Here is a 20,190-nt window from a genome sequence, read left to right on the forward strand (position 1 = left end):
ATTTAGTAGAATTAGAAAATAAAGTGAGTCTGAGCTAACCTCATTCCTGTCTTCACATTTCTGAGGTACATCTGCAGAGCAGCTCGCCGGGATTCAAATCATTTGTCTCTTGGACTAAAAGAAGTAGGCTTCAAGGAGAACATCCTGCACTTATAAGGCTTCTCTTCATTCTGTCCTCTTTAAAGAAATAGCTGGTGTTTCACTCCTGTTAGCTGCAGACCTGCAGGCTTAACAGACTTTTCTGTGCTGGTAACAGGTAACCTCTGTTGCTTTCACCACTTTTCGGCCTCAAAAGTCCCCAAATCACTCGAAGTTAGTGAAGGTTATGAAAGTTGGCTGGTTCTACACTTGAGAAGCCCCATCCATGTGCTGTTAAAACAGTCAGTCTGCAAGTAAAATGTTTTGATTTCAAATAGTCAATCTATTAAATTTCAAATGCTGCCATTCATTCTTGTTTAATTGTCAAGTTTTGTGACGTAATCAGACAGTGCTGCCAGATTGTGAGCTTTTCCCTCCCCTTGTTATTAGAAATGTGTGTGACATGACATGAGCCTACAAATCACTGTATTTTTATTTATGTCCTTTGCTTCGACTAATATTTATATTCTTCTAAAAAGTATTTATTTAGGACTACCTTTTTAAATTTGTAATGCAAATACTACAGCCTCACTTTAATGTTACTATTTTGCTTGTTTTTTTTTTTAGGTTTCTCGTTTTTACTAAGCATACTATTTATATGGTATTTTAAATTACTGAATATTTGTTTGCTTTTCTTACTTTTTCTTCTAATCATCTGCTTATAATTGCTTCACAGATGAAAGACATCTAAACTGACCTGCATATGCAGTAATAACATATTGTTATTGTACCTTACACTATAAAGTGCCTTGAGGCGACGATTGTTGTTATCTGGCGTTCCACAGATAAAGCGGAATTAAATTGACACCATTGTGACTTCATGAGGGTTGTTTTTACTTTTATTAAGCTCCACCCTCGACTCAAAGACTGTTTTATGAGCTGAATGGTACGCTCTGTGACTAACTGTATAAAAACAGTGGAGTAGAAATTAAAAAAAAAAAAAAAAGCAAACAGATGAGTCACTAACTATCGTGTCCTTCAAAAATAAGCAGCGTTACCTCTGCTGTTGTCTTGTGACGAGTGGAAGGTGTTGGCAGAACCGGTGCTCCCTGCCCTCTCTTCTTGCTCCTCCTCCTCTTCCTCCTCCTCAGCCTCCCCTACTTTTGGCTCAGAACCAAAGGTATTGCTCGGAGCTTCGCTGTTCTCCTGCTGCCTACCTTTCCTGCCGGCCTTATCCACGTCTACATCCTCCAGGGTGCCCATGGGCAGGGCAAAGTGCCAGTCTTCATCATCTTCCTCCTGCCCAAATGAAGGAAGGCCATCCAGCGCATCATCAAAAGCCGCTGCCCCGCTTCCTCCTCGTCCACCTCCCCCTTCGCTGGTCCCCATTTTAAAAGAATCCTGTGGGTCAGAGGTGGGCGAGGCAATGCGAGGAGGTGATGACTCGCCCGCCCCTTTGTCTATCTTTTCTTCTTTCCTGCTGCTGTTGCTATCGTCCTCCTCTTCCTCCTCCTCCTCCTCCTCCTCCTCCTCCATTGGTTGTTGTTCCTCTTGTCCTGAGGTTTGGTCCACTCCCTTCGTCTCATCCTGTCCACCACTCTTGGAAGATGCATTGGAGTCCCTGGAGGAGTCGGCGAAGTCTCCCAACCCCATCACCTCGTCAAACACCCTGGACATGTGCTCCTCATGCTGCAGAGGAGAGAGATCATTATTATTTCTCATTTCACATCCATATACAACACAACTTTTGACAGATAAGGGCCAAATATGTTCAGTGGAAACATAAAATACATCCTGGATACAACCCCAAATTGGATAATTAGTTAAGAAACTTGATACACACAATCAAAGATATAATTAAGGCATCAAGTGCCATTTTAGTTTAACATACACCAGTTTTCTGACTAAAAACACATATTCTAGAGATAACCAAACACGTAGCATGACTGGCTGCTGGTGTCTTAGTCGAGTTAATGCATTTTTCTGTTATTTCTGCCAATCTTGAATAAAGCACAAAGATGTTTTTATAATTCATTAATCTAAAAACATCTAGCAGGGAGTCAGTCCCCAGAGACTCCCATGGTAAGAAAATAAACTCTTGATTATGACTTTAAAAAAAAGTATGAATTTCTGTACAATAGACAATAAAACATCCAAGCAAATAACAATCATTTTAAAGAAAAATACAAAAAAATCAACGAAAACCTGCCTAAGATGATAACACAGACACATAGGTCAAAATTAAGACCCAAAAAGCATATGGACACCCAGTGGGACCCTCAGAAAACCTGGCCATGAAATCAAAAGTTATCAGACCCGTGGAGCTGTAGCCCAAATCTGATAATTTTACCTTGTAACTGGGACGAAATGTAAAGCTTGATTTTCAGACTTCGCTGGTTTTGTTGGTAAAGACCATAAGACACTTTACAGCACCCACTGAGCCAGCAACTTCTTGACAGCAGTATCTTACATTCACCACAACCAGTGGCCTTTGTGCGCACACACAGGAGCTTCTGTTGTAGTTTGACTATGCCTCAAAGAGCTACCTATTGTATGGAAACACACATCGTCAAGGCAGCATGTCCCATTTTTAACCGAGTGTTATGGGTTTGTGGGGGAAAAAACAAAACAGCCTTCCCTGCAAGACGAGCTTAAGGACACGTGCCGTTTTATTTCAATTACATATTATCAAAACTATTTTTCGTAAAAATTTACATTTCAACTTTTTAACTAGAATCAAGAGTAAATCATTATATTCTGGAATGAGGATTATGTTGAGCACACCCTCTGCTGGGCTCCAGGCTGAATTGTGGCACATTTCTGTAAATAAAATAACAGGAACTGAAATGGCTCCCCTACACTGGCAGAGACGTTTTATCTAATCACTCTTAAAAATGCAACCTTCTCATCACTCTTTCTCTCTGAGCAGAGATTTGACTCTCTGAGGGTTTTCTTGATGTTACTCACAGTTATGGACCTTGTCCTGGTCTTTCTGGGTCTGCCCGAGCGTCTTCTGTTCTCAATAATGAGGCCATCATTTTTGAACTTTCTGATAATATATTGAATTGTGAAGGACGGGACATTGATTTGTTTGCTAATCTGACAAACAGAGTTTCCCAGTGTGTGCAAATAAACAATGCTTATTCGTTTCTCTGCGCACACCTCACTCATTTTTACCATAATTTTCTTTTTGTTAAATGGGAGTTGCTGACCAGTTTCATGGTAGTTTATAATGGATGAACAAGGCCAATTAGCACAGGGTATAAACACCTGGCTCTTGCAGAACAACCACGGGTGAAGATGATCACACTGATGATGGACCACACAAACAAAACTTGTTCAAATACTTTTTCCAAACTGAGGTCATGTTTCTTTTGTTCCTAAAAGAGGAGGAAATGTCTTAACCTTACTTTAAAGGTATTATTTAAAAGCAGTCTTAAATATTCTAAAAAAAATAAGCCTTAACAGCAGCTTTTTGAAAAAACATTTAACTACAGTAGGGGAGTTTACATCCACTCATCATGGGTGTGACTATCATGGTAATTTGGGGGATATTAATGATTTCTTATTTTTGACAGGGTTGAATAATTGTACAGCATACATCTTTAATGACTTGAATGAACAAGAACACAGAGTGCACAGTTTTGAATGAATTTTTGATTTTTTTCTTAGATACACATCCACTGGAATGTGTTTAAATGTCTCTTGGCAAGCTGCAGTTCTAGTAGATGCTTTAGGTAGTCATCCACAAGCTTTTTTATCTGACCTCTCTTCTTAGCAGAATTGGTAGAGTTAATTTAAATGTGCTGATTTGCTGGCACAAAACCTGCTTTTTAAGTGTAGTCCACAAATTTCCAATAGGATTGAGCTCAGGGCTTTGGGAAGGCCATTCCAAAGTTTAATATTAGCCAGTTTTATCAATTCTAAAACCAGTTTTGATATGTTTAGGATTGTTGTCCTGTTGGAGTTTGAGCTGTCTAGCGGTTGAGTTGAGGTGAAGTTGAAGACTTTGGAGATAGTTCTCCTCCTTCATCCACTGTTTATGTAATGTAGAAGTAACTATATAATTAATTGCCCAACAATGGTCATTATATACTGTATTTTGCAGACAGAGTTACAGGACTCTCTCCCAGACCACAGACTCATACTACAAGTCTAAGCTTTATAAAAAAAAAAAAAAAAACAACAACAAAGTGGTGTTTTCAAAATTGGAGTTAAAGTTATTTTTACTTACTTTTTACTTCCAATAGTGTTAACATACTACACAGGTCATGAACAAGATCTTTTTAAATTTTCATTGTAAGTGGGTTAAAGCACTTAAAAGTAGTCTAACATAAATGTAAATGCTGTAATTTGATTATTTTAATAAACCATGTAACTTGGTTAGATTAGATGCTGGCGTGACCACAGTGCACACGTCTACTGTTGCTCACAGTGGTCCAAGGGACCGCTCAGGGAGTTTGTGTGTTCGCTCAGACACGTGAAAAATTAGAGGGAACATCGCACCGGAGTATATTCTCGAGCATCTCACACTTCTGATAATCAGTTGTCTGCTTAATGTTTATTCAGCTGTGTAAAAACTATAACTTTAATCTGAGCCAATTTACCGATTTACTCAGGAGCAAATAAAATACTGAGAAAGCCAAACAATAACATTTTTAAGTTATCTAAGTGACTTATATATCATGTTTAACCTGAGTAGCAAAAGACAGCGGTTGGTTTGAAAACGATTTGCCGGGAGTCCGGTGTTCTCACGGCTCTAGTGAGCCTTGAACCCCGGCTAGCCATCAAGCTGGTGGGTAACAGATGTCTCCGAAAATGTCGGGGGGGCTTTTGAAAATATGTGGTGTCTTGATAAACTGAGCAGATATTTCAGGTTTACACAGCTACATTCTCGCCTGAAAATATGTTAAAAGTTTATTTTGTGACCCAGAAAGTATAATAAGAGTAATATTAAAACTAACCAGCTGCCGCTATTGTTGGAAACTGAGCAGGGCTGCGCTATGAATTCTGGGACACTGCTTCTTCTTCTTCGGGGTTTAATGGCAGCTGGCATCCTTGTGCTTTTTATTTGTTTTTGTTTCTAATGTCTCTGTAAAGCACTTTGAATCACCTTGTTGTTGAATTGTGCTATACAAATAAACTTGCCTTGCACATGCAGTGCTGCCATCTTCTGTTTTAGTCCGTTATTACACTCTTAAATCCTACTACTTATTCCTGCGTCTTTTTGGATCTTACAAAGCTTCAAACGACGTGTCGACTATTATATTAGTCGTCGACGATTTTGGTAGTCGGTGTAATCGACACACAGTTGTAGTCAATCACGTATACCAATGAGAAGTTAACAAACATTGGCCATGTCAAGATAAGAACCTTCATTTATAGAACCTTCAGCACCACTCACTTAAAAGATGGAAGTGAGTATATGTATAAATTTGACCCTGAATGGATTAGAAAAAAATCCAAAACACATTAAGCTTGTGCACCCAATTCTTGGTTTTTAAAGTCATTAAAGATGTGTGCTGTACAGTCATTACATGCTGGAAAAAGAACAGTTCAAAGAAATACTTAAAAATCCCCAAAATATCATGAAATATATGCCCATGATGAGTCTATGAAAACTTGTGACCACAATTGTATATGTGGAGTTTACAGGTTGTAGGGCTAACTTAAGTCAGCTAACTTGGGCTACATCCACGTTGGAAGCCATTTGCTCTGTGTTTGTAGTTTTGAAGCCTACGCCTGGTTGCTTGTGGACCTCCCCCTAGAGTTTGACTGATTAGGCATCCATCAAATGTAACAACCAGGTCACTCTTCAAACAGGAGTATCTTGCACTCACTGGTTGTCACTTCAATCGCTCGCCGGGAAGTTGATTTAAGTCAGTTTTGGATTGTGCCTACAACGTATAGTCAGTGGTTATTTCTCCTGCAGTCATGAATGTCATTCAAATTCCTGCTGCAAACTTCTTCCAGTTTAGACATAGCTTTAGTTAACAAGCTGCATTTATGTCATATAACTGCTAATGACCAGTTCAATAACTCTGGTTAGCTAAACCTGTTGGGTGGCTATACCCTTAACTCCAGTATCCAGGTGGAAAAATACTCTCTGTAGCACTTTCTTTATTGAGAGGCAAACTATGTACAGATGCAAAAAACCATGGAGTTCATGGCTCTTTCGAAGGCGGCCTCAAGTGGCCATTAGAGGAACTACAATTTTTGTCATGTGGCAATCAAAAAAATGTACCAGAAAATCCCCGAAGAGTACCAATGCTATAACTCTGGTACCTGTATATAAATGTAATAATATTTCCCTGCTTCTAATCTTTTAATTATACAAATATCATTAAGACTAATGTGAGTTAAACGTTAGCTTTCACGTTTTAGTGCCTTTTTAAAGGCTCCAGGCCTCATGTCTAATTATTAGTTGTATGAAAGAAGGGGGGGTCCCACCAAACTCCATTTAAAATTCAGCCATATTCTGAACTCACTCATACTTTTGAGTTCAGACACACCCCAAAAAATAATGTTGGTGATGGCTACACTCCTCACGCAAAAAACGGCTTTAATGTAGCCACAGATAATTTCAATACACCCCCCACTTCTCATTATTCTCAGCAGTCCTGGCCGATGCTACGTGGACACTGCTGCAACCCAAAAGTTGGTCTGCGGCTGGCTTAATAACAAGCTCCCGAGGTGCACATCAAAGGCTCGTGGACACAATGTTCTCAACATGTTCGTTTGCTGCTCCGCAAATTCTCGGCATGCATCAGCACTGAATAGCAAAGCAGCAAGCTAGCCGCTAACACTAGCCTGAATGTGCGAATCTCGACCGGCCCACAACAACTAAACAACACAGTGTGTAGCTGGATCAGCTAATCCGTTTAGCGTCCAGTTGAGTGCCGCTATAACTACAGCCTGGTTGTGAATGCCTTACCTTTAATCGTTTAAGTCTATATTCCTCCGAGTCCGCCATGTTTTAATTATGCTGCAGACGCCGCGCTTCGCACCCAGCCGCCTACCTCCTCTCGGGGTTATGGGTCATGTATGTATGCAGAGGATGCTGCAGTTCACCGAGGAAACGAGCGGACCGACAACAGACGCAGAGGAGTTCACTTCGTAGGGAAAAAACTTGTATATTAGGCTACTTTTAAAGTGAATCCAAAGACTACTACAGAAGAAACAAAAGTACTTTCATAGAAGAGATGTGGGTTAAGATTACCTTAATGACTAGATAAGCGTTCCCTTCTTTTTACTCCTGAAACTGTAAGCATCATAAATGTCAAGTAGCGCTGCGCAGCCTTTTCTTATAAGCACGTATTGAACTTTAGTTTTTAATACTCAAACTCACACATCAAACACTTGCTTTTTAAAAAAGCAGTCTCCATGGCCAATTTTTGTATTGCTGCTATTTTGTGGTGATTACGGTAAACCCTGTTTGTAAGTGACTATGAAATGCTGCATTTCTTACTGAAGATAAATGACAAGCGTTTGTTTCATCATTCCTACGCATCCTCCATATTCCTTTCCCCCAGTTTGGTAACACAGTGGATATTTATGTGCATGTGTCAGTATACTGTCAGGTGGGTGACAAATTAAAGAACCTGATCCTTACAGTGCAAATCAGCGCAGAGCTGTTTTGATTGATCACCTATTATTAATGGAGAATCACTCCCAGGATTACATAAACATGATGTGAATGATGTGCCACGGCCTTCAGTCTCCAGCTGTCAACCCAGTTTTACATTAATAAGAGATTTTGTTAGAAAGCCCTTTCGACCACCATCATCAAAACACCAAAAATAAGGAGATATCTGTGGAGGAATGGCGTGAAATCACTCAGATAATTCTCCACAGACTTGGACAGTCAGTCCCCAAAGGAGCACCGAGGCTTATCTGGAGGTGCACACCTTACTATAACAGTTCTCTCCTTAAAGTTGCCCTCTGCAGTTCATCCTTTCAGAGGTTGCGTCTCCTGTCCGACAGGGTCGTGCTATTTAAATGTACGACCCTACCGTAAGTATTAGTGTGTTTGCGCAAAATATATATGTAAATATATATATTTACTGCAGTAAAAATAATAACGGTCCTTCCATCTGGTAAAGAACAGCTGAGATTGTGTAGGAGTGTGATATTTTAAAGTGTGGATGTGGAGTTGTACAGTCTAATAGCCACAAGTAGAAAAGATCTCATGGGCTAGAGTGAATTGTTCGTGATGCTGAGGAGATTCTTCAGCATCCTCCGCTCAGACACCTCTACCATCTCAGCAAGGCTGGACTGGGACAAAAAATCGGCCCGGGCATTTTGACTAGAGACCGGCCCACCAGGATAAAGATTGAAAATGTGACGTCATTCAGGGGTAAAACCGCAAAGGATTCTGGGAACTTGTGGCAAGAGGTACTAGCGCATGCAGGCTTTCAATTGAACTCAGTTACACAGCGATAAAAAGAAACCCAAAAAATGGCAAGAAGCTGTTGTATTATTAACTGCAATAGCCGGTCGCATGACAGCCACGGGAAGCCGACGGGTAAAGAGATCGTTTTTTTTTATCGGATTAAGTCGTTGAAGATAAAAATTTTAAGCCATGTTTCCGAAGTAAGAGCCGACGGATGGTCTGGATATACCAAATATAACGTCTCAGAACACTCCAGCTCACATGTTAGTCTGCTCCAAGCATTCCCACAAAGGTCAGAGTTTTGTAGTAGTTAATACGTCATTTTTCTTAACATAATTGGTGATATAGGTTACAAGCAAGTCTGAACAGAAATTGTTGCGCTATGCTCCTTTGTTTATTGTGTTTATTGTGCATAAATAGTGAATTGTCCTGACACAATATTGCGTTTCGCTTCTGTTATTACCATGGTACATTGACTTTTATTCACAGGATAAAACAGTTGTTTTGTATCACTGTCCAGTACGATTACAACATACAATATTATTGTCACTGCTACATTTCTGTAATGCTACCAGAAATTATTTCCACTACTAATTAATTACCGTTGAGCTCAAAGGTTATGCTAATAAACGGTTAACGAATGTGTATCTATGAGACGATTTGTGAGACTGGTAAACTTACCTTTGTTCCTACGATGGTCTTTCGTTCTACACGGTGCATTTCAAGGTCCTGTACCCATCCGTCGGTAAACTACCTGGGCTTGTTGCAGTGACCTGAAGTTACTAAACTTCATGAGTGCATGCACTCACTCCAAGAACCGTATAATTATAAATATGAGCGTGGTGAAAGTTGGGCAGCACGCTAACGTCTTTTGTCCACTCTGTGTGCTCGTAAGGGTCTAACCCTTTCACTCCTTTGATTTTTTCCTCGTATCTTTTCTTTGTCCTTTCGTCGAGTCTGTCTTTGTACGGACCGGCATTGTTCTCCTTTTGTTTTTGTACATTCCTTTTTGTGCGTCAAAGAAAAAACAAGAAGGCATTGGAACCGGAGAATGAACGTTTTGCGGTGCTGCAAATGCTTGCATTTGATGCGGTACTTGGATTGTTTTGCCACGAGTTCCCGGCATGCAATGCGCGAAAATCACGTGATTGCTAAACAAGGGAGAGGGTGCATCCGGCCTCCTCGGCTGTAATTGGTCCAGCCCAGAGTCGATCATGACCAATTGGCCAATCCAACACCTTTCATTATATATACCCTTCCTAAAAATAAAAAAAAAAATCGCCAGCGGCCCACCGGGCAAATGCCCGGTATGCCCGATGGCCAGTCCAGCTATGCATCTCAGGTACCACTCTCAGAACTAAACCAGAACTTTCCTAATCGTTTTGTCTATGTGTACTTCTAGATTTCAACCTCCATCAGTGATACAGCCAACAACAGCAGAGCTGTCCAGAAATCTCTGTAGGTGGCACAAGTCTGATCTGTACCTTGAGTCTGAGGTGTAGTAGGTGAAGGGAAAAGGTGATTAGACAATTCTCAGTGGTGCTCCTGTGCTGTTCAGTATGTTGCCTGAGCCTACTGATGCAATCTTATTATACAAATGCATTTTTAAAGCGGTATTTATCAGGAAAACTAATAAATAAAATAACTGTAATAAATTAAATGAAAAAGAAAAGTGAGCAGAGAAAATGTTGTTTTCTGTAGCTATAACTCATGGCAAAGCCTGTAAACTTTGAAAGCATTTTAATAATTAGATCTAGCTTTTATGTCCTGGTAAGCCCCAATAAGTATCTAGAAGTTTTATTTAAAATTTTGATTTGATTATGATTTTCACTGTTGTTAATTTCTGTATTTTTAAAAGGCCAGTTCTACTATTGTTAATGTCTCGCTCACGTGGCTGTTGTCGGTAGTGTCAGGTGTCTCTTCTGTGAAGTAAATTGCGAGCAAAAAGACACGGACCAATTCTTTGTGAACACATGCTTGGTCAATAAACCTGATGCCGATTAAGAAAAATATTGTATAAAGTTCATGCGCATTTATTATAGCAGTTTCGGTATACATTGCATAGAAATATGTGAACTAGATCAGGCTCAATGCTGTCGTTTAATGGAGGTCTTCTCTGCTTGGCTGCACTTCTATGTGCGAACTTTCACCGGGGGTCAAATGGTGATCTGAACGTTTTCCGGAAGCCGTGCAGAGAGAGCTTCAGGTCGACGTTTGTTGTTGTTGTGGATTGCTTTGGATCCGCTCGCCAGCTGTCTGGGAGTAGGGTCAGCGGAGAAACGAGCAGGCTGAAGTCATTTTCCCCGTCGGATGAATGGCAGTCACGGCGGTGAGAGCGGCGGCAGCCGCGGGAGGTCCCGCGTCTTTGTCCCGCTTCAGGGGAGCGCTGGTCGCGGGTGTGCTAGGAGACTGTATCGGAGGAGAGTTTGAAGGGGCGGAGGAGGTTCCCATGGAGAGTGTGCTGCAGCACCTCAGCAGCCTGGACGACGAAACTAAAGGAACAAGTCAGTGAGAGGAGGAGGTGGTTTCATAACAAGCCCACTGCACCGTGAAGCAAAGCTGGCATGCAGAGTAGCTTAAAGGGATCAAAATGGTTTGAAACTACTAAAGAAAGAAAGAAAGGGAAAAAAAAGATCACGTCTGAAACCGGCAGGGGTCTCTCCAAGGGGGGGATGGGGAGGCACTAGCCCCCCGAAATGAAAGTTGCTCTATAAGACACATTTGCTCTTACATTGTTTTACCATGTTTCCTGTATGATTATGGTTCATAAAATAAATCCAACCTATTCTGGCTAACTTGTCAACCAATCAGCATTCAACTGATAAATAGGTCATCTGTGTCTACCAATGTGCAGTTGGAATTTTGGAGGACTGCATGAGGGCATGTTTGGGGAAGCTGTCCATGTAGAAATCTGTATGGAAACTCGCATACCCAATACCGTAAAATATGCATAAGGTACCACCAGAAGCAAGAGCCATTTCCCGCAACCTTCTATAGAATAAGAAGTCTTTTGGAAACTCCAGGTATTGCCCCTGGTGGCTGTTAAATAGAGTGCAGGGTTAAGAATGGGTTAAGGTGTCTCTTTTTAGACATGGAACCTAATCTTTGTGCAGACAGATAGGTGGTTAACTGTCAATTGAATTAGCTTGCTATCCTATCTGCTGCTTCACCATTTCATCTGTCATTACTGTGAAGATAAGGTGAAGAATGAGACTTTGAGATATTCCTCAAGCTTCTGAAACCAATAATGCATAGCTTAATTATAACAATTTTCACAAAAATCAGATCTGGACTGGCTGGGATGAGCTGGGAACAAACAAACTACAAAAATAATAATAAAAAAAAATTACAGGGTGTAAATTGTGCCGGCTAAATCTTCTTGTCCTTAGCGGGCGACCAGTGGCGGTGGTCTGCCGCGCAACCAGAATGCTGCTGTATGTAGGTGCTGCAGGTTCTCTTGCTTGACCAACGATTATCTTCCACGCTTTTTGATCTAAGGCGATGGTTCTTGCCTGCTCGAGGTCAAGTCGAAGGGCCTTCAAATCATCCTGGATTTGTTTCATCCATGTCTCTTTGGTGCATTTCGATGGGGCGGGTCAACCAGAGTAGGCCATGGGGGTAGCGGCTCGGCGGCTAAATAGTTACTTAAAAAAAAAACTTCAATGTTATACCTTGTAACATTCAGATGAATATGCTGCGGTTAGATTGGAAAAGAACACTTTAAATACCCCAGCTCCCTTCAGAAAAAGGCCTAAATGTTGGCAGACATGACTTTAATTAAATAATCTATATTTCCAGCAACAAGTGATATACACATTAATGAATCTATAATTATGATCCAGTAATATTAGATAATCAGGATCATGATGTCCACTGGATTATTTATCCTGCAGAAACTGGGGCTATTACTTTTTCTCATCATCTGTTTACAGGCACAAAAATCTTTACTACTTGATTAACGGGCTCAGCGAAGAGTGCTGAGTCCATCGACGTCTCTGCTCATCTCATCAGATCTCAGAACAAATGCTGTGTAAAGCCCCACTGATTGGGCCTTGTGATTCCTGTTTAGGCTGTTGATTGTCTCTTTAGGGAAGGAAGTGAGATGAGACCATGTTTTGCATTAAGGTATTCTCCTCAGTTTTTTTGTTGTAGTCAGGATTCTTTGAGAAAGTAGCAAAAATACATCCACACTGTATTTCTATAAATATGCTTTGTTATAGTTCATTTAAATCTTATATGAGTAACAGGGTAAATGAGTAAATTAAACTATTAATTTTTCCTGTGTAAACAATCACCATCTGTAGATATGTTCATTTTATTATCCGCAAATTATATTGGTGTCTTTGTTGGCTAAGGATTCCAGCCAGTCCACTAGATTAGGCGATAAAGTGATTACAATTTCAGGATGATTAAATTGGTGTTAGCTATTTATTTCCAGTGCGGAATTACTGTTATTATTTGTTAAAATGTGTGTATTTATGTTTTTGTGTTTTAGGTATCCTTGAATACAGTGATGACACAGCCATGGCACGCTGTGTGGCTCAGTCTCTACTCACCAGGACTGGCTTTGATGAGCACGACATGGCTCGCAGGTAGAGGAATCATCATCATCATCATCTTTATCTAAAATAAGCCTAAAATCACTTCACCATCATCTTCTTCCTTCCTTCTCCTGCATTAAGCCAACTTTCCTCTGATTGGTTGTTCCTTGTAAACCAGGGGTAGGCAACGCCAGGCCTCGACACCTGGTATCCTGCAGGTTTTAGATCTCACCCTGGGTCAACACACCTGAATCCAATGATTAGTTGATTACCAGGCCTCTGGAGAACTTTGAGAAATGTTGAGGAGGTAATTTAGCTATTTAAATCAGCTGTGTTGGATCAAGGATGCATCTAAAACCTGTAGGACACCGGCTCTCGAGGCCTGGAGTTCCCTACCCCTGTTGTAAACAAAAGGTTTAAACAGCAGAAGGGTGGGTCTTCTGTGTACACAGCCAAGAGTAGAAAAATAGTCTCACAGGCGTTATTTGTATTGCAACAAATTAATTTTTGGAAACTTTGCACATGTTTAATGTGAGGCTCCACATTTGGAGCAGTGTGTATATATGATAGAAAATAAGGAAAAGGATTTAAGGAGTTAAATATGGATCCAAAGGCTCTTTGGGTAAGCTGATGATGGTTCCTACCTCGGTGACTCACCATTTTTAGGTTTGCAAAGGAGTACAGTGCATCCCCACATCGTGGTTATGGTGCTGGAGTGATCCAGGTGTTGAAGAAGCTCTCATCCCCCCAGTTAAATGACGTGTATCAGCCAGCGAGGGACCAGTTTAACGGTCGGGGCTCCTTTGGAAATGGAGGGGCCATGAGAGCAGCTCCCTTTGCCCTGGCCTTTCCGGACTTGTCTGATGTTAAAGGGGTGAGCAGGGGTCTTTTGAATGTTGAGTTTTCTCTCTCCAATGGATCGGATAGAAACAACATCTTTAAATTTGCTCTTTTTCTCTGCAGTTTGCCCATCTGGGCGCCATGCTGACGCACTCCTGTTCGCTGGGTTATAATGGGGCGGTGCTGCAAGCGTTAGCTGTGCACCTGTCTCTGCAGGGGGCACTGGACTTGCCTCACCAGTTCATCAGCAGGCTAATTAAAGAGATGGAGGAAGTGGAAGGTGATGAGACTGCACGCAATGATGCAAGAATGTGAGTAGACTGGTCAGAGGCAGCGAAAGCAAACAGGGTTTTTCCTCCAAAGGAAAACATTGTAGTTTTTCTGTAACTTATGTTTTTTATTTGAGGTTTTATTCCCTGAAGCATAATAGACATTTATCTTACAAGTCTTTGTCATACAAGGTAACTCAGACTCAATTACTTTTTAAATTAAACTTTCACATCAAAAGGCTAATTCTGAGTCAGAAAAAACAACCGTAGGAGGGATTTATGTCTTTCAAAATGTGTTTTTAAAGGTTGAAACATCCCTTTTCATGCTGTGTGAGATGTATATATTTTTAATGTATGCTTTTGCAGTTTAAAAGAAGCAGAGAAGCCATTCTGTGAACGTCTCCACCGAATCAGAGACCTGATGGACAGGAGCAAAGTTAGCATAGAGGAAGTCATCTCTGAACTGGGTCAGTATGATTATTTATCGCTGATGAGGAGGGGTATGTGATCGAGTTTGTTTGTTTTCAGGATTACGGAAATGTTTATTTAAAGAATTCCATAAGAAAGGTTTATTGACAGATTTTGGGTTTGATCTAAAATTAGAGGTGACTTTAAGAGTCAATCTGAATCTGGATCTGGGTTTTTTTAGGAAGTGTACATGCAAAATTACATTTAGATTCATGAAGCCTGCCCAGTTTTGTTCATACCACCGTGCCCCTGTTACAGAATCAGTCATTCAAAACCACCACTCTGACTATTACTGCCATCTGCCATGCCCACAGTGAGACTGTGTTGGGAGCTGAATATCAGAGGGGGAGCAAAATTTAATACAGAGGGGTTATTACCAACTTGGTTGAATAAGCCATCATCAAATAAACACTGTAAAGACAAAGAACATGATAAAAAAAAAACCCCACCATTACTATATATTTTTAAAATTTTAGATATATTTCTCCTGATTTATTCTAAGTAAATTTCCCCATCTTATTTATCTTTTAGTATATGAGGAAGTATTAATGGGGGTTAGGGAGCAAGCCACATGTGCAATAAGGCCCCGATCCACTTCCTTTTTTACATGACATTTCCTGTTTCTCTTGACTGCCACCACAAAAACACGCCCCTCTCTTTGTGACTTTTACCAGGTAATGGCATTGCAGCTCTTCACTCCGTCCCCACTGCAATTTTCTGTGTGCTCCACTGCCTGCAACCCCGGGAATGTCTCCCAGAGAGCTACGGCGGCGTGGAGAGGACGATAGCGTACAGCCTGGCGCTGGGAGGGGACACTGATACCATAGCCTGCATGGCTGGGGCCATCGCGGGGGCCCACTACGGCATCGAGACCGTCCCTCAGTCCTGGATAAGGTGCTGTGAGGGGGTGGAGGATGCAGACCAGTATGCAGAGAGGCTTTACAAGCTGTACCACCAGTCACCACTGGGGGGCAAAGGCGAGACAGGCGAGCAGAGTGGCGAAAACAGGTCAACTGCTGCTAATGGCACAGAGAAGAAAACTGGAGTAGAGTGATGGATCAGTCAGATTGTCATTAAAAGACTTTCACACACATAAAGAACGCGTAAAAAAGACTTTAAATTTTGTTTTGTTTGGAAAAGCTTTTTTTTTTTTGGATCTTAATGGTATTAAATAATTTAAGCTTTGAGGAAGAAAGTGATTTTTCCAAACTGTCAACATGAAATTTATTAAGTATCTGAAAATTAGAGCTGAAGAAAATTTCCAGTCTTAATTTTGAGAATGTGGCTTTTACACAAACTGCCAAACTTCTCTGAACGCCAATCCAAAAGTGGTCTAAATATGAATAAACAGCATATTCATACACGCTCTCTTTTCCTTGCTTTCCCCTGATTTATGTCCTGTCTCGTGAAAGTTGCACTATAAATTGACAATGTCTTGTTTTAGCAATTTGGTGAAAAATATTTAATAAACTTTTTATTTTCTTTTTAATTCACACATCTGTACGAGTGTTCTCAGACCCAAAAAGCACATCTACTTCATGAAGATCTGCTCCATTCAGATGCTTTTGTGATGCTTATTCACGCAAACTTGTAGCGAGTACAGACGAATACAAACAGAATCTGAATATTGCAAGAAATCAGGAAATGTCAGGAGCACTAAGTTCGCTGATATGTTTGAAATACTTTATTTTTTTGTTGATTATAAAGTGACAGCAAGGTATGACTGACATGCAGTAAATGGCAGAGCTGTAAGGTCCCCTGCAATGCTGAATTATAGCGTGTTTTAGTGTTTATTGTATTAAAAAAAGATAATCAATGTTTTTCAATGACAAATATGGATTTGTGTCCCCCTGTAAATCTTAATGAATTTTGAACTTAAACATCTTGCAAACGATCTTTTACAATGAGCTTAAATGAAAGTTGCGAATTTACAATAACATCAATTTAAAAATGCAAGTAAAACACTTTAAATGCACCTTTAAATAAAACAGCAACACTGCATTATCAGATGTAATTTAACATGCAAGGATAATTCATGGAAAAAGGCTTATTTTATTGGTAGCTTTCAGTTATCTGCATGTTATCCATGTGTGTTCAGTAGAAATTACAGGTTTTTGTCTGCAGGGGCGACCTCTAAGAAGAGCTGCAAGAACACTGTTAACTTGTCCAGCACTCTTGGGCAGAGCTTGTAATGGATGAAGGGTATGTAGAGTACAATGCCACTTGAGATAAATAAAACCACGTAGAGGTACTCAATCTGAGGATTGTCTATGATGGGTGCCAGCACGAGGAATATCGCTGCAATGAGGACCAGTATAGGAATTACAATGGGAACCTGTGGGGAGAGGAATAACCAGGCGTGAGGACAAGATGTTATTGTCATGTAATGTGAAAACAATGATGACACTAACCTTGTACGACCTTGGGAGGTCCTTCTTCTTGATTTTGAGATAGATGAGCCCAGACAGGACAATGGCATAGAAAAACCAGGCACTAAAACTGAAAACGGCAGAGGAAGAGAAATTAAAGACAAACAAAAAAAGCAATGTGTGCTAAAAAAAAAAAAAAAACCCAAACAAAGTAGAAATGGAGCAGAAACAGAGTCAGCCTTCACCTGAAGTAGTTGACGATACTCTGAAAGTCTCCAGGAATCAGCACCACCAGAGAGATTATTGTGGTGAAGATCAGCGCCGGAGATGGAGTCAGTCTGTGGACGTGGGCCATGGACAGAATATCTGGCTGCAAAACCACCACTGGTCTGTGTAAAAATCTGTACGTAGCTTTATTTTAAACAGGTGTGTGTGTTCTTATAAGACAGAGAGACTGTTACCATGTGTCCTTCCCGGGCAGCAACAAAGCACACACGGCCGCCGCTGAAGAACGTCCCGTTTAGAGAACCGAAAGCTGACAAGGCTGCGGCCACAGACATGACCCAGCCCCAGCTGCCCAGCACCTTATTCCTGCATGAAAACCGTTTGTATTATAAAAAATCTTGTAGTGCATATCAATCAACCCTTTTCTATATACATTTCAGTAATTTAACAAATTAAATCAAAAACATCTTCTGTGGACATATTTAGGAATAAACCTTTTGGACAGGATGTGATGTCACCTCAATGTAATATTTGTCTTGAAAGGTGTTGAATGGGGCCTTTGCTGGTGTGACCAGGTTTAACACTACAAACATCTGTTCTGAGGCCCCTTCTGCCTATATAACAATAATAATAATAATAATGATGATAATACATTAGACTTGTAAAGCGCCTTTCAAGAAACCCAAGGACGCTTTACAAAACAGAATAAATAAAAAAGGCTTAGAGATCGAAGGTTTTATTGAAGAGGTGAATTTTGAGAAGTTTCTTGAAGGACTCCAGTGACGGGTTGTTGAGAAGTTCATATGGGAGAGAGTTCCAAAATGACACCCAGATTGCAAACGTTGAAGGAAGGCCAGATGAGGAAACCATCTATATCAGGGGTAGGCAACTCCAGGCCTCGCGTGCCTGTGTCCTGCAGGTTTTAGATCTCACCCTGGGTCAGCACACCTGAATCAAATGATTAGTTGATTACCAGGCCTCTGGAGAACTTCAAGACATGTTTAGGAGGTAATGTAGCCATTTAAATCAGTTGTGCTGGGTCAAGGACAAATTTAAAACCTGCAGGAAACTGGCACGCGAGGCCTGCAGTTGCCTACCCCTGGTCTATATCAATAAGTAGATGGCCAGTCTTCTGGAGTAGGGCTTTAGGGGCCTCAACCAAGACCTCTGTGTTATTACTGTTGAGCTTGAGTAGGTTAATTGACATCCATATTTCTATTTCATGCAGACGGTTGAGAAGTGATCGTGGGGGAGCAGGGTAGAGGGTTTAATACAGAGATAAAGTTGTGTATCATCAGCATAGGAATGGAAGCAGAGACCATGGCGGTGGATGATCTGACCAAGGAGGAACATAGAGACGGTGAAGAGAAGGGGTCCAATATCTCTTGGTATTTGTGTGACACCAGAAGTGAGCACCTAACTGTAGTGATGCTCTTTGCTGCCATTCCTTCTATGTTTGAAGTGTTTGGAGGCGACTCTTAAGTAATTTTCCTTACAGTGGATTGATGAGTCTTGCGAGAAATCACATCAACTGTGTAAGATAAGTTTCATAATTACTTGCACAGTGGGCAGATTTAAATTGCCTATTAATCACCTATTAATCCCACTGGATGATTTAATCTCTGGTATCAACATGGCAGGGAGCTAAAATGCTAATACAGAGGATTCAAAATGGAGACAGGATTGCAACATCCATCTTTAAATACAGTTTGTATTTTCAACTTACAAAAGCCCCATTTGTTTGACCATCAGTAATTTTAATGCACATATCAAATGATTGTACAGAGAAGAGGATTTCTTCAGGTTTGCTTCCTGTTCTATGGGAGAAGTAATAAAAAAAAAAAAAAGATCTTATCAGGTTGAGAACAGGTGTTGTCTTACCCCCAGGTAACTGCTACCGCGCTTGAGGAAACGAGCTCTTTAGGCGTCATTACTGCCAGATAGCTCACATTCACCAGCAGGTACAGAGTAGTCACAAGAGAAATGGCTATCAGCACCGCCCGAGGAAGATTCACCTGTACAAAAAAAAGATATGACATGAAATAAAATGTCATGACATGACATGGTTGTAAAGTTTGGCTAAACCTTGATTACACATATTAACAAAGCAGTCTCTCATGACAAAACAAAGCCTCATTGAATATTTACTTTTTTAATACTTTGCCAAACCATGGGGGGAAATGCTCCCCAAGCAACACCAAGCACCAAGTTTCATGCAGTCAGGACAAGCTGGAACTGCAATTACAACAATCCTAACAATGCCAACTCGTGTACCTCTTTAGTCACCTCAGACACTTTAAACACTGATTTAAGCATTGTAGGGGTATATGTTGGTACAAAGTCAATGAATTACCTGAAACACAAATTCAGAGTTTAGGGGGGAAAAAGGGTAAGTGGTCATTTTTCTCAGGATAGCAGCAAGAAAACAATCATATTTCCCAGCAGAATCTTTATCAAAGATTATAAGCTGTATTTTAAAAAATTTAGAATTTAGTCTGCTTGTCCAGAGTTGGTTTTTTCTTAGGTTTCACATTAACAATGAGTTATTTTAGGTTCTGCTCTATAAAACACAGTTGGAGAAACGAAAAATTCAAAATGGAAATGAAAAATTCAAAATAGAGACTATTTTGAATATTTCCAGTCTCCTGGAAATGTCCCTGCAAGCCAAGTTGATTCTTCTGGTGTCCTCAATTCTTTCTCTGGTGTTTGTTCATATTATGTATACTTGTGTCTGGATCTACGTGACCTACATGAAGATTAAAAAAACCCCCTGTACTTTCAGTAAAAGATTAGACAGGGCCTCATCTGAGTGAAGAAAGTAACAGAGTATCTGCATAACAATGTTATCAGAGGAAAGACATGACTTGACCTGGTTCTCCCTTGTGCCAGTTTAAGCAGTCCAACAGAATAACATAAAACTAAGTTGAATATTTACTTTCTTTAATGCTTTGCTAAACCATTTAGTTCTCCAAAGTTGAACTCTACTTTTAATTAAATAGGACTCGAGT

General features: G+C 40.5%; 3 protein-coding genes across 8 annotated transcripts in view; 1 reads left to right on the top strand and 2 right to left on the bottom strand.

The window, feature by feature from the left end:
* The window catches only part of LOC146551931 (zinc finger MYM-type protein 4-like), a 29,339-nt gene extending 22,060 nt beyond the window's left edge, over positions 1-7,279 (bottom strand). For both annotated transcript variants that reach the window (XM_085257619.1, XM_085257618.1), the window contains exons 1-2: positions 7,013-7,279; positions 1,137-1,767 (exon numbers count right to left, since the gene is read on the bottom strand). In XM_085257619.1, coding sequence (XP_085113745.1) covers positions 1,137-1,767; positions 7,013-7,051 — 670 coding nt within the window. In that variant the 5' untranslated portion in view covers positions 7,052-7,279. The remainder of the gene's footprint in view (positions 1-1,136; positions 1,768-7,012) is intronic.
* Positions 7,280-10,784: 3,505 nt separating this feature from the next.
* Positions 10,785-15,949, top strand: adprs (ADP-ribosylserine hydrolase). The gene is made up of 6 exons (XM_085258214.1): positions 10,785-10,974; positions 12,966-13,062; positions 13,678-13,885; positions 13,975-14,162; positions 14,487-14,587; positions 15,263-15,949. The coding sequence occupies exons 1-6, from the start codon at positions 10,785-10,787 to the stop codon at positions 15,640-15,642; spliced, it is 1,164 nt and encodes a 387-aa protein (XP_085114340.1). The 3' UTR covers positions 15,643-15,949.
* Positions 15,950-16,257: 308 nt separating this feature from the next.
* Positions 16,258-20,190, bottom strand: part of LOC146551933 (b(0,+)-type amino acid transporter 1-like) — a 37,719-nt gene continuing 33,786 nt past the window's right edge. For all 5 annotated transcript variants that reach the window (XM_085258211.1, XM_085258212.1, XM_085258208.1 and 2 more), the window contains 5 exons: positions 19,064-19,197; positions 17,419-17,548; positions 17,203-17,327; positions 17,000-17,087; positions 16,258-16,923 (listed from right to left, as the gene is read on the bottom strand). In XM_085258211.1, coding sequence (XP_085114337.1) covers positions 16,693-16,923; positions 17,000-17,087; positions 17,203-17,327; positions 17,419-17,548; positions 19,064-19,197 — 708 coding nt within the window. In that variant the 3' untranslated portion in view covers positions 16,258-16,692. The remainder of the gene's footprint in view (positions 16,924-16,999; positions 17,088-17,202; positions 17,328-17,418; positions 17,549-19,063; positions 19,198-20,190) is intronic.

This window comes from Mchenga conophoros, linkage group LG19 (genome assembly GCF_057382185.1).
Source record: "Mchenga conophoros isolate Kocher_MC1m ecotype Shallow Benthic linkage group LG19, M_conophoros_male_GT1.1, whole genome shotgun sequence".
NCBI lineage: Eukaryota > Metazoa > Chordata > Actinopteri > Cichliformes > Cichlidae > Mchenga > Mchenga conophoros.

Bases quoted from the DNA above. Each gene is read 5' to 3' on its own strand.
- adprs (XM_085258214.1), top strand. From the start codon at position 10,785: ATGGCAGTCACGGCGGTGAGAGCGGCGGCAGCCGCGGGAGGTCCCGCG. The intron at 13,063-13,677 runs GTAGAGGAATCA...CACCATTTTTAG, and splicing joins GAGCACGACATGGCTCGCAG to GTTTGCAAAGGAGTACAGTG. The intron at 13,886-13,974 runs GTGAGCAGGGGT...TTTTCTCTGCAG, and splicing joins ACTTGTCTGATGTTAAAGGG to TTTGCCCATCTGGGCGCCAT.